The sequence below is a fragment of the Colias eurytheme genome, chromosome 17 (assembly GCF_061535395.1).
Source record: "Colias eurytheme isolate Ceu_HAF_F1 chromosome 17, ilColEury1 Martin Lab GWU primary, whole genome shotgun sequence".
Taxonomy (NCBI): Eukaryota; Metazoa; Arthropoda; class Insecta; order Lepidoptera; family Pieridae; genus Colias; species Colias eurytheme.
In genome coordinates, this window is record NC_142996.1 from 4,428,276 (window position 1) to 4,442,948 (window position 14,673).

The 14,673-nt window shown below is 33.7% G+C and overlaps 1 protein-coding gene across 1 annotated transcript in view; it reads left to right on the plus strand.

The window, feature by feature from the left end:
* The window catches only part of LOC149901168 (uncharacterized), a 74,386-nt gene extending 60,469 nt beyond the window's left edge, over positions 1–13,917 (plus strand). The window contains exon 3 of the mRNA XM_090111425.1: positions 11,566–13,917. Coding sequence (XP_089967551.1) covers positions 11,586–12,365 — 780 coding nt within the window. The 5' untranslated portion in view covers positions 11,566–11,585 and the 3' untranslated portion in view covers positions 12,366–13,917. The remainder of the gene's footprint in view (positions 1–11,565) is intronic.
* Positions 13,918–14,673: the final 756 nt, after the last annotated feature.

A 14,673-nucleotide genomic window follows, 5' to 3' on the forward strand; every position in this document is an offset into this window, starting at 1 on the left:
AACAACCCACATTTACAATTTGTTTAACATAAATCCGGATTAAAAGCAAATCATAGCTCCACAAATACACCTACCACAGATTAAGTTCTCGATTCTACAAACGAAATTTATTCGAATATAAACGAAATCAATGTTTATGTTGTTCTCGATTACATCACAATTTGTTTATCTGAGAAACGAGCACAGAACCAAAAGGTATAAAGCAAAGTAAATTTAATCGTAAACTTTTATTTTAAAATATTTTATGTATGTTAACCATTAACAATAACAAGTTATAAAAGTTTTTACACACATTTACTTCTGACCAATTTCTGTATCATATCTGATCAAAGCGAGCTTCAAAGCAGATGACTATATTTTTGCATATATTATTAATTTTGTTACGTATGAATAAATGTCATTTTAAATGTAAAAGGTGAACCCACTTTATGAAAATTTATACAACCGCCAGCTTTCATTTAATACTGCTTAAAGCGTATACGAAAAGTAACAATCATTTTATCGAACCCAATAATTTTGATAATATGTTGATTTTGAATTATTCTCATAATAAGCGTTCACCTTGCATGAATTTACATTGGTCGAAGGTAATTTTGTATCGATTATTGCGAATTTCGAAACTGGTTCGCTCTTCGCGTAATAATTCTTACAACAATGACGCCGATCGAATTTATTAATTAAAACGCATATCCATTTAAATCACAAGCTCCATTTTCTTTTTTATATGTTTTTAATGAAGTCCATATATGTAATGAATGGTCGCTCCAGTATTTACATCGATCTTCTTAATCGGCGCGTGGAAATTTTTTTTGTTTTATATTGGTCCGGTTTTCGAACTCTGCTATAGTTTTGGCAATACGATATTGAAATATAAAAACAACAAATGCTGTTACATTTATTTGCTTCTCAATGTTACGCTATTAAACTGAGGTTGAGGAAAATAAAACAAAATTCCTTAAAAGCTTAAATTTTGTATATGCAATAAATAGCAATGATAAAAATATCTCTTTTACATAACAATGTCAATACGAGCATCACCGCGCCGCAACAAGGGGATAATGAGCACTCATTTATATTATTATAGGAATGATCTCGATTTGCAACAAGTTATAGTCAATCATAAAAACTGGTTCGTTTTCAAAATGACTTGCGCAGCGCTCTCGTATTATATAACAAACCTTTTATTTCACTCCCTTGGAAAGCAGTTCAAATTTAACAAAATCGGACCATTACATAAAGATAACGATTTCAACGAAAAGCCTCTGTTATTGTAGATTGAGCACTTGTCCATTATACATTTAAACCAATCCACAAAATGGGAAGTATCTTTCTTCGTATCCTACATAAACTTTTTTATTACTAACTTAAAAGTACTCATTGTAAAAAGGCATTGTGTTCCGACTACTACGCAAAGTCACTTATACAAATATATAATTTTAAAACTCTACAACTCTTAGCTGTATGTCATTGTATTGTGTCCATTTTAAACTGTAGATAAAGAGAAGCAATAAACAATGAAATCGCTACACGTCAACAATAATAACTAGAGTCGAGACACGTGGGCCGGCTGAATATAATGCCAAAAGTTCTTGCTCAATCTGAATCATATTTGAGACATACAGATCGTCGTTATGCCAAGCAAAATGCTACAAAGCATCTGAATTGGACTTGAATTAAATTTCATCGCACTATTTAACTATGGGCTGATTTTTAATCTTTATTAAATATATAAATAACATAATTATCTACCGAACTTAATGTTGGCACATTATTTCTTAAAAAAAAATAAGAAAATAAAGAAAAATCTGAAAAGGCTAAAATAATGTAAAGAACATAAGAGTAACGCTCGGTTTTAAGTTGACTTCTCACATAGGTATTACTTGCTACCGAACACGTATTTCATATTGAGCAATTTTAATCGACGATAAATACATTACAAGTTGTTAAAATTAACCTCCAAATGTTGTTAAACGTGCATAATTAACCATTATATGTTTACCTTTATAAAATTTTCCGTTCGTACTGTACAAATATTTATTTGCTACTTACCAAGATAAAACGACTGTTAAATATATGAAATCTGAAATCTCTTATAAATAATTCCTTATATTCTATTTAAAAGAGAATGTGTGTGCCGAGCACATGTGTCAGAAGTGAAGCTTCATTGGCAAGATTCTAAGATATCAAAATTGTCTCCTAACTCCATGACGGTATTGCCACAACGCGACCTTTAAATTTTACTCTAGGTAAACGTGCCTAAAGAAGTTTTGGCTTCAAACACAATGTACATAATAAATTAAAACGTTTACATGTGTTTACATCCTTGTTTCGTCATTACAGTATATCAAAGCACATTAAAAGTTGATATCATCCTCTGGAATCGGTCATCCGTAATGCCAAGGCCCAGGTGGGCAGTAAAGCATTGTTTGTCAATTGATATTGGAAGTATTGGATTGCTTCTGTTGCCTCATCCGTGCTATATGTTTTACGTAACGCGATCTGTATCTAGGAAAGGATGATTTATTTTGCGATCGCTGTTTGTTCTGGTCTGTTTCGAAAGTTTGAAACTATTGTGTATTAGGTTGAGTGAGCTGTTCCTCATAATACCATACGATTTTTAATAGTAGAGCTAATAGATAGACGTGGTATAAAAATATAGGTAGTATATCTAACTTATTAAAATAAATTATTATGTAAATGTTCTCTACATTTTTCATGGAATGCTTGGAAAATATTGAAACCAAATTATCTACTGATGTTTTCAATGGAACAGCTCATAGTAAGGTAAATAAAAACGCTACGATATATATATATATAGCGCTTTATGCTTGTGTAGTAAATAAGAAAATTTAGATAGACTTATTGAAATAAACAATTTAAAAAATATTTTCTTAACACAATGTGTATACAATTAAAGGATCATAATAATAAATGCTACAAAAAGCACAATAGCGCTTAATAATTAATGCATAAACTTACAATTATAAGCATTCCGAACATTTAGCATTCACACAATACTAATAGCCACGATCATTAAACATTATACAATAAAGAATGAGAACAGTAATATAGAAAACATACACTTTGCGATCATAAAATCGTCGGACGGTCTTGACCCGCATTACCTACGATTATACGGTGTCATTAGCCGCCCCCATCGCGTTCAGACGGACGGTAATGATGGCTGGTGGTGCGCTTATCATTGGAAGGTCGTAATCAATGTACAGGTGAACCCGTGCTGTATTGCACAGTTTATATTGATATCTAGTACGTGTTGAGTGTTAGGAGTTGTTATTCAACTTGAAATGAAAAACGAAAAATAGTTGGAGTAGGTTGGTTGGCCATCGTGACTTGGATCCTGTTCAGAAATTCGTTATTCCTAAAAAAATGCGGAATCAACTTCTTTACGCGGGTTTTACTATGACGTAAAGTGTTCAACATACCTATTATTATATGGGCCGGTTTCACCACTTGCTGATAATTTGATTGACGTAAATTTTCATACATTGGGTATTTTTACATTTTAGCTGACAGAACCTTTAATTTTAGCTTTTTTAGCAGACGTGGTGAAACTGGCCATAAATGTTTTTAAATATTATCTATGTGTATATTTTGTCTGTGTATTTTGTCATTCTATGGAGTATTTTAACCGCATCACTACCTCTAAATGGAAAACTAAATCCATGTAATGTATATAACTAAATTATAAAAGACAAGACATCATATAATTTCGATTAGACCGGTTCTAAATAATTAAAAATTGAAATCACATTCAGTATCGATACAGGTCACACACAAGATCTAACTGTAACTTCAACCAGACCTTGTGTGTCAACGAGAACATAAATAGTTGCTTTGCGATATTATAAATCAAGACTTGCATATTGTAATAACCAGTCAATAATATATAAAACGATGTTCAAATATATAATTATAGCTAGGAATGGCCGGTGACAAGAAATGAATAATTTGCATACACGCTTAATTCGCTTCGCTTGCTATCTGGAGTGTGGTTTTCCAATTCTTATTACCACACCGATTTAATTAAAATGCAATTAACTAGATGGATTAGGCAGAGGTATTGGGAGCGTAAATTTAATCATAAATGCATATATTATATAAATATTTGTTTTCTCTTTTCCTACATTGTAGAGACCACGAGAATAATACGGCTTTATTGTAGATATCTAGCTATACTAAGCCATTATTAACTGCGTCTTTAAAGAAATTAAACTTGATTAAAAATTAATCACAAAAAACGCATGTATTAATTTGTGTTGTATGTTTCTGAAAACATGCAATTTTATGTCATTAATTCTTATATGTATATAAAAATGAATCGCAAAATGTGTTGGTAAGCGCATAACTCGAGAACGGCTGAACCGATTTCGATAATTCTTTTTTTATTATATTCCTTGAAGTACGAGGGTGGTTCTTATGTAGAGAAAACGTAAACATGTACCACGGGCGAAGCCGGGGCGGACCGCTAGTTTTAAATAAAATCCAATACGATTAAATACAACATTAATTAAGAATTTACATTTAATAGTTCATACACATTCCCACATTTATCTTCGCCAACACCATAATATATGCAGTTTATTATTACACAGTGCACTATGTTATTCATTTAACATTTTAATACAAACATTTCTCAGTACAGATCGTACACGTTATATACTCTGTGGCCCATTACATAGATAACGTACGGGGTCAGATACTGCATCCTCAAGAACAATGCTAACTGGTTTATTTACATAATATACAACTAGAACAATTAGAAGGCCGATATAATCCATCAAACCGATGTATAGATGATAAAAAAACTCTGGATGGAATCCATCAGATACAGACACTTGATTTATACGCTTAAAACGTTATATTTTTTACTAAATGATATCTTTAGCGACCTTAAATGGTTTTATTGCTTTGTGCGGAAAAATATGTCGAGTTATCACAATTATTTTTATTGCTGTGATAGTTATTGTATTACAAAGAGAATCTTAAGTTTAATAAAACACTACTTTATAAATTAACGTCTAATCAGTTGTATTTATAATAATCTCTAATTAATCAGTTGCCGTCATAGTAGTAGAAATATATTAATGCTATTAAGATTTTATTTCATAGATATTTGCTGAGGAAAACCGAAGTATGTCCATCAAAAACCATCCTGTAGTATCAACTCCAAGTGTCTAAAATACAGCATCAACTTGATTAAAAAATCTTCATCAATAAAGCATAAATAAATAAATGGAGTATATACTATATGTACAGGGTGTCCCACTGTTGGTATACTAAGCTCAAAGGTGGTTATAGTTTTGCATACGCTGTATAAAAAATACAGACTAGAGACAAAACCTTAATTGCTATAAAATCAATAACAGAGACGGTATGAACATGATAATGAAAAAGGCCTATCGGAAAAAGGAATTTTAATGCACAGGATATAACATCTTATATTGATTTTTCAAACAATTATAGAACTAAATGCTTCGAAAATACGGTATAGATTCATAAACAACAAAAACACATAAACATGGATATTAACGCCTTGTATTTGTTGTCATAAGTGATCGACACTGATCACATCCGGTCACCTCCACCTCTATAAGGAAGTCATAAAATTTGTTCACATTTTGATAAACGCAGTTACACATAAATTAATATCAATTAGCCAATATTTTAGTGCATCCTTTTCCCTGTGATACAGTTTTGCATGTTTTTTTTTCGTTTATAACTAAAGTAATAATTGATCTAGAGAAAAAATATCTTGGGATTCGATAGTAAACTCTATTTTCTTACTGTTAACATTTATTTTAGACATACTAAAGTTCCATTTTGATTATATGTGTGCCTGTTTCAGAATATTAATGCAAATTCACATAAAATTTAGGGAGCCTCCCCTTAAGACTAACAGGAGTGAAGCACTGCGGGTAAAACCGCAAGTCACAGCTAGTTTATTGATACAACCTGCCAAACATTCACAACATCAGTAGAGGCATTATCACTTGCCACATTTGACCCTAAAGTTCCCCGCTAAACTAACTTAAGTATACATTAACAATGAAACACGAGGTATGAATTTCTATAATTTATCAAGGATATATAATAAAATCCAGCAGGGCACGCCGGTCGAGTGATAAAGGCATGACCACCTACGTACTAGGAACGCGTTGGCGAAATGTCGTGTTAGAATTTCACTAGTCGACACCATTATAGCATTGGTATGCTATTGTACCGTTAAAATTTGTTGTTAATTGATATACCTCTTGTTGCTTATAGTGAAATCAGGATATTTAAATTAATTTTGACATCCATATGAGCTATTCGTTCAAACATGTATAAATAGTCTAGCCTAGTTTATATTTTAAACTTTGCTTAATTTTGGAAGGAATAAAATCGTATCATCCGCGTCCTCATCTCATCATCATTCAAAAGAAAATATTGGTTGAATATTCTTATAAATTATAAATAATCAGAATGGCATTTAATTCTAAAGCCCTAAATTAATATATTCACATCTATTACGCATCTGTCGCCCAATCAAAGCGCAATACATCATTTCAATACTGTCGTACTGCAAATCCAATGTAAATGAAATTCAAGTTTACCGAGCTTGCCCTAATGGTACGCCATAAATTATAGAACAGCGTGCTCTGTTATCTATCCTTGTACACAATTTTGTGTAGATTATACTGAATATGTAATAGAAATACCTAAATTATACATTTTATGACGATCCGTATCGTAAACGAACAAACGACCGGAATTCAGTTCTACTTTAACATTACTAAACAATGCGTTACATAAATAGCTTTAATTCTTAGTTTTGTAACAAATTGGAAGTATTTAATGGAATGTTAGAACAAAATTTAAATATTCAATTAGGCCGGAGTCAGTAATTCATCGGCTACTAGAAAACATCACGCAAACTATTTGCAAAATACAACCAGTTTCCGAATGTCGCAATTTGGCGTGTGCTTAGATTTTACGAGATGTTGGTAATTAGATCGGAGCCGGTCATAACTCACGATAAATGCCTGTTTGTTGGGAACTAGAGGAAAATTTCCTTTAAGAGAATCGTAAGATGGTTTAATGCTCGCAGCCCAGTAATCATTGGTTGAACACCTCTCATTCAATAAAGGCGCGGATTAACCTCAACTATTAAACAAATAATTGCAGACTTAACGGCCCGTTGCCTAAGCTAAATGTGTACTAGAAATAATAAGTGCCACATCATTGCAAAATTATCGAACATTTGTGAATTTCAAGACTAGGTTATTGTAAGTCTTAACTTCTACTCAGATTTTACTCCACTAAGTTCAAACATTCCAACATTTGTCTTAAAATTGCTCAAGAATTCACTAATTTGTAATAGATATTGATAAAAACAAGCCACGACACATAAAGGCATCGCTGACAAAGGAATGAAACGGTATGCATTTCAAATTTCAAAATAATCAGAAAAAGACTAAAGCCGCGCAACGTTCGCAATGGGCTAACGTACAAAAAATCCTGATTTCTGTCTGTTCTCACGATGAACGTCGCCCTGATTCCCACATCCAGTGCATTTTATAACCTTTAATATCGTAATGCGCCTGCGTGACAAATCACTTGTGATTGGTCGGAATCTGCGACTTACATTGATAGCCGTAAGCCCTTAAACGTATAACATTCTTGATCCATTCCTTACGTATTCCTGTTTACGTTTTTTACTGCTGTGACATCCTTTGTAAATCTTGTTGTAATTAAAGATTCATGTATAAATATATTAACACTAGAAACATATTTATCATTATTCAAAATTATTCCCTTTGCTTTTTATTCTACTTCGCTGGACACACTTTGAAGTAAGATATCATTTACTTACTGTAAATTTCTATCGTCCACTTCAGCTCGATCAATGTAATGAGTTGAATATCTTAACCGTTTATAGGTACTGCGTACGACGCCGCAATAACAAATGCGTCAATGAAGAGCGTTTTCAAGTATTCCAGCATAATGCTCGTGGGATTATTTACTACACAGTTTTTCCTGCCAGCAATTCATACTTCCATACCATGTCAGTTGACATCTATACGGTCTTATTTATGTCCCATACAGAGTTCATATATCGGCTTGTAATTTCATAACTCGCCTTATGGCGATCGGCGCGACTCGTTACCTAAAATAGTGATATGAAATAAATCAAAGACCGTCGACACGATATCGTCTAAAAACTGCGCGCGTGTGAATCTGCTACGACCGCAATCCTATGAGAGAATATGATATAGGAATGTGTAGTATGACGCTCTTTTAAATTGCTGGCTACAATTTCAACTTTTGCAAGCTCCTAGTCGTATCCGACTGAAGGAAATATTATTGAATGAATAAATTCATAAAGTTTAAATCCTTTTTAGGAAACTAGCGTGAATTCATATTTTATTTAATAGTTTTATGTATCAATATTTGATGTGAATTTTCTTCATTAGTATTTTTTTTTCAGATTCCTTAAGCTACATTATTTACGATTACCATTACGATTATGTCTGTAACGCATTCCTTTACAATGTTATTTATAGTGTAGTATTAATTCTAAAAATAAACTAGAACAACAAATAATTGAGTCTTATTTATTTTTATATGTGCGAAAAAGTATTGTAAATATAATGACGAAATATAATCTATAGGTATCTCATTAACTCTAGTTTGAAACATCGAATCAATTTTATTTGAAATAATATTATGGAAGTAGTTAGTATAAATATACGGAGTGGGAAATAATGGTAATATGCAGAGACCAATAACGATGCTTCTACACATAATGATACGCACTGCAAGTCAAGCTCAACAGTATTTCTCCATTGGCAGTCAACAAAGCATATAGCACTTATCATTCAACGATTAATACATGCTATTATAGTCTTTATCTACAGAGTATTAATACCAGAATCGGTTATTCCATATGTATATAATATAAATGATCGTTTACATAAGTGCCCGAGCGTAATTGTCCTCTATAGCGGTAACTTATAATCTGATAACATATGAGATATTTAAATATAGCATTGGATTAATTATCAACATAACACAAAATACAAAAAGAGCTGACTCTGATTAATTGATTATAGAAATACATGCAATATTTTATGCGAACGTAAATTCTATATACAGGAAACACAATCAACTCTATATAAAACGACCATAGATAAAATAACGATGTCTCATTTCAATTCACACCTCGCCTTCAATATCATACCTATAATATTATTCACTGATAAATGAAGCAATTTATATTGCATAACTACTCGAATTATATATTTAAATTATTATGTTCGAATTCGATAACTGTGTTATTCAACTTCAATACTATAATTTATGAGATTAGTTTCTACATAAGAAACAAGTGGGACGAGTTGACGAGCCTATTCGAAATGCATAAAGGCTCACCAAAGTGGCCGTTCGGAATCGCTCTGTCGGTAGCGGCACGAACGAATAACCGTTTCAAATGCTAATATATCACAAGGCGGCGCGGCGTGATAGCGCTCATTGGCCACGGTGTTTACATTAACATACATAAACGTGTTGGCCCCGCCTACCACGTAATACGTCACGTCTTCCGATCGCCGTTAATTAAGTACAATTAGACGATCGTGGCTCGGGTAATGATGGGCGCACATGTTCTAAGATCCATTTGCGAGACGTGCAAACAGGCAAAATTGTAAAGATCGCGAAATATTCCATACAACTCGCCGACTAATTTCTATCCAAGCACCTAATTTCTAACGTACGTGCAAATATTAACACTACGCGGTGGGAGCCCGTACGATATTACCTGACCTGACCAACGCGAACGTAATAAACTAGAAACTACTCGAAGGAGTTTGATATAAATGAACCTCAAATGTCAATTCCACTACAACTGTCGTTGCTCATGGACCTGCACGGAATGTAGTTTCTTCACCTTAGCTGAGTTTGTGACCTTTTTAATTATAGTTGAAATGCAGGAGGCAGGGCAGGAGCCCATATAGTGGTTAGCAAAAAATGGAACTTATCAGGATAAGTTTTCGTGTCGATACTCTACAGAGTGATGCTCTACATGGTTTGACTGAACGGGGCAGTAACCTAATCTTCTATAAAAAAGGAAAATCAGTCATATTTTATATCAACTAGGTTTATATTATATCCTCTATTATTTTATACTCTCTTCGTTAATAATTAAGGTATCGTTGGATTAGAATGGTCAAAAAAAAGATTTTCGTAGCTAAGTTTATTTACCTACCAAGTGTCCTCAAATTTGCCAAGCCTTTTTTTATTTTTGTAGCGATTAAAAGAAATATGTCAATTTATCCAAAACATCTAAACAGAGAGAAATTTATTACCCTATTATCTTTATTTATCTATCCACACTAGACAGAGGTCGTCATAGCCAAAGATTTCGCAATACAATTTCCTAGTGTCCAGTAACAAATCATAAGTAAGCCGCGCTTGGCTCACGAGCTCACCTAATAAGGATCCGGATGTCGATGCTCGGTTCATGTTCAAAGGATTTATGTTTACTGCTTTTGGTGCAAATTAGCCGCGTGTCAGCTCGTAGGCGTGAGCTAACAAATTTGTACACTCCTGTGTTGATATGATACTTTCGCAATTAATTCATTGTTACTAAAATTGTCCTAGAACAGACAAATTCCGATTATTTCTCATACGCGATACGAAATGATCAAAATCAGACCTGCGTAATGGAAATTTTACCTCAAAGATAAACACTGTATCACTTTAAGCACTATCTGATTTTAATGCAGTTAAAATTAACTACATAATAACTGCATCTAATATGAAATTCAATCTGGAAAGTGGCAATCGATATTAGATATATGTATTTACTGCTTAATAAAATTGTAAAATCTTGTTCAGTGCAATCAGTCACCTAAATCTTTACTTGGTTACTTAGAAAACTGACATGATTGATGACTCTGCTTTTATCCCCCTAATTAAATTTATATTAGGTATGTATTTGTATAAATACAAAAACAATCCGAAATAACAGTAAGGCCACACATAGCAAAATATCATTGGTACTGCGAAGTTTAAATATATTCCACTGCCTTCTGAATGATTAAAAAAAGAAAACATAATTGTAACGAGTGCTCTAGTTACCGATGTCGCAAGTGGGTAGGCGTACGTCGAAGGCGAGCGTAGGAGCCGGCATCGATCAGATGGTCACCCCACCGGTCACGTCATTTCGCAATTTCTGTACACATTTTAGCATACTGACGTTTCTAGGATATTCATCATTGATGTCAGTTTTCGAAGTGTATGTAAAAGTTGTTATGCGCATATCAAATTGGACCAGTCTAATTGGTATAACGACTCCGAGAAATAAACGTCTAAAACATTTCATGTATTTCGCTGTATAATAGAAGGTTGTGTAATTCTTTGAACCATATAGAAAATCATAAATTAGCTATATATTCTTAACTATAACAACTATTTATTAGAGCACGAATTTATGTGCTCATATTAATTTCCAAATCAAATAGTTATCATGCGACGTGTGTTTAATGTGTACTTTCTTTGTTGCAGGTCGGTGGCGCACGAGCCCGATGAGCGCGTGCGCTGCGGCCGCCATGCGCGAAAAGCACGCGGCGCCGCGCCGCCTCGCCTCCCCGCCGTCCTCTCCGCTCGAGCACCACGCCAGCCCCCTCGGCTCACCCCGTGCCGACGAACCCTTGGACCTCAGAGTCACACACAAGCGCCCCCAGCGGCTAGAAGATGAAAACTGCAACTTGATCACTCCTTCTCCACCGCCACATCCCACGCATCCTGCGCATCCGGCGCACCCAGCGCTGCTACAATTCTGCAGGCGGTTACCTCTGGCCTTACCGGCCTCGTTTGGACGATACCCTTTCTTGCCCGCAGCGGCCGCGACCCTGCTCGCTCCGGGCGCACCCAGACCTCCACCGGTCCCTCCGAATCCAGGAGTCAACAGAGCACGTGACCGCTACACGTGCTCTTATTGCGGGAAAGCATTCCCTCGTAGTGCGAATTTAACTCGACATTTAAGGACGCATACCGGCGAACAGCCGTACCGGTGCAAGTATTGTGAACGCTCCTTTTCAATATCGTCAAATTTACAACGACACGTGAGAAATATTCACAACAAAGAGAGACCGTTTCGCTGCCGTCACTGTGATCGCTGTTTCGGACAGCAGACGAATCTAGACAGGCATTTGAAGAAACATGAAGCGGAAAATGGAGACGATAGTCGCAGGAGATCCCCTGAAGAGACTTATTTCGAAGAAATTAGATCGTTTATGGGCCGCGTTGCGCCCGCCCGACGCACTGCAGCCGCCGCGGCGGCGAGCGCCCCAGATCACACCTGATAGTGGCTCTATAAACTTAATCAACACTATATCTGGTCGGTGTATCCAAATGACTTTGTATTACACAAATTCGCCCTCAGCCTTTGGCATTGTGAGTTGTTGTGATTGATTAGTATTAGCGCCAATGGTTCCAACTTTACTTCTTCTCTTCTCATATTTTCACATATTTTGTCTTCCATAATGTTTCTAATATTTGTGTCATGTTGAAAAATAGCAGGTCTTATTTACGATCTAGATATAAGAGAATAAAAAATATTCCTAATTGTTACCGCTACCATTTCTGTACCTACTGGCGCAGATAAGAGAGACAAGGAACTATACAGTTCCGCGTTAGGTTATTAGTTTGTGTTAAGGCAAGAAGTGATATCATATCGTATCTAAAAACTGTATGTACTTACTGTAAATATAAACGATTGTGTTAAATCTTAAATAGTTTAGGTAGAAATGTATTAAATTTTCACTTATGTGAAATTTTCTTCCTTAAAGAGAATGTTATAAGTGTTCAGAGAGTGTTCGCTACGTTAGGAGTATTAGTAAATAGGTATAGGTATTATATGAATGTAAGTAGTCTCCTTTGTATTATTTTTGTAAATTTTGCTTGTATGATGTTTTATTTTATATTAGTATTTTAGTCTGAGAGAAAACGCCGGTTACCAATAAACATTATAACTTGTTGCTTATTGAAGATATTATAAATATTTTTATTGAGTGTTAGAAAAGTTGTTTGAAAATGTTCTGATCAGTGGATTTTATCTGTATGTTGGACAAATTATTTAATATCTGGGTTTAACAACAGCTGTATATGTACAATATGCAGCGTGTGGTTTCCTACATTGTTAAGTTTAAAATATTATGCGAAATGATAAATATTTATCAAATTTGAAGTTTGTATTTTACACATTTATAAAATATTAAGAATTTTATTGTAAAACGTTTTGTATCCAAATTTTTAACTAAATTAAGAAATACAAATCTGTGATTTTATTTATTTACTCGTGTTTTGGCTCCGTACATTAATATTCTTTTTTTATATATTTTAACAGATTTTAGACGAAGTCTCTCAAAGAACTAATTTAAACGTTCCTTTAAGTATAGATAGATCTCTATTAAATGTTACGAGTATGGAAATTCTATATCGTTTTTTTATTTAAAAATATTTGTAAAACTCCAGCTTTTACTAGCTTTTATACACAGTTTTGGATATAGTCAAAACTGATCTGACACAATTTGTGTATGATTTTGTTTTCAAAAACTTTCTCCTGTTTCAAGTACAAATGCCGCTTTGAAATAATATTGTATCCTTTGAATAATTCATATTTTAATCTTAAATCAAACGTTACCTTGTAAAAATAGAATATGTATGCAGTGCCTTACTATGTTAAATACTCGTACCAAATTTAATTTTGAAGTTTTATGAGATGCTATTTAACTTATCAATAGTTATGTAAGAAATAGAGATTATCACCTTTGTCATATTGTATTTTTCATACCTATTAGTCGTTCAAAGGTCACCGATTACCTTGTCAAAATGGAATAAATAATATTAAATTTTTATGTGTATTTATTTCTTCTTGGTTCGTTCCCTATTTTTCAACTTATTGAATAATATAAAATACTATTCTAATTTAAATTAAAAATGTCATATAATAATATGACGAATAAAAATTATTTATCTTCTAGATAACTAGTACAACCTTGACGTTATCTCACTTCTCTACTTATTCGGCATGTTTGCCTAAGCTAAAGTAATTTCATGCGGTTTTTTTGACATTTCCTTGCATATTATTTCAATTGCATTTTAACCACCATTTTATTGAAGATAAGGAAACTGCTTCATAAGTTATATAAAACGAATTTAATAACATACCGTAATTCATAAATCGTAATTAGAAACTATCACCAATCGCCATTTTCGAAGGGCAGGTAGCCGTGGGCCGTGGTCGTGCGCCCGCGCCGCCTCAGAGCCCGCGATATGATTATGTTTTATAGCCATTAATTTGCGACAAATGAAACCGCCCAACACGCAGCCATCTTGGTTAACTATAAGTAGTTTAATTATAAACTAATCATAGATATTTCTAAACGTTGGAGAGTTGCCAATTAATGTTGAGCCTTTTCGTCAGTAACATATTGATTGGGAAAATTTTAGTATTCGAAAGTAGGTTTAAATTGGAGTAGTAGGTAACTGTATTTAATTTTAATTAATTGTTTGTGTCCAGAATTAAAATGTATTAATTAAAACGATAGGTACTATTATTTCGCAAGCATTTTATGCATATCCAAATGCTAACCAGCATATCATTGCTTA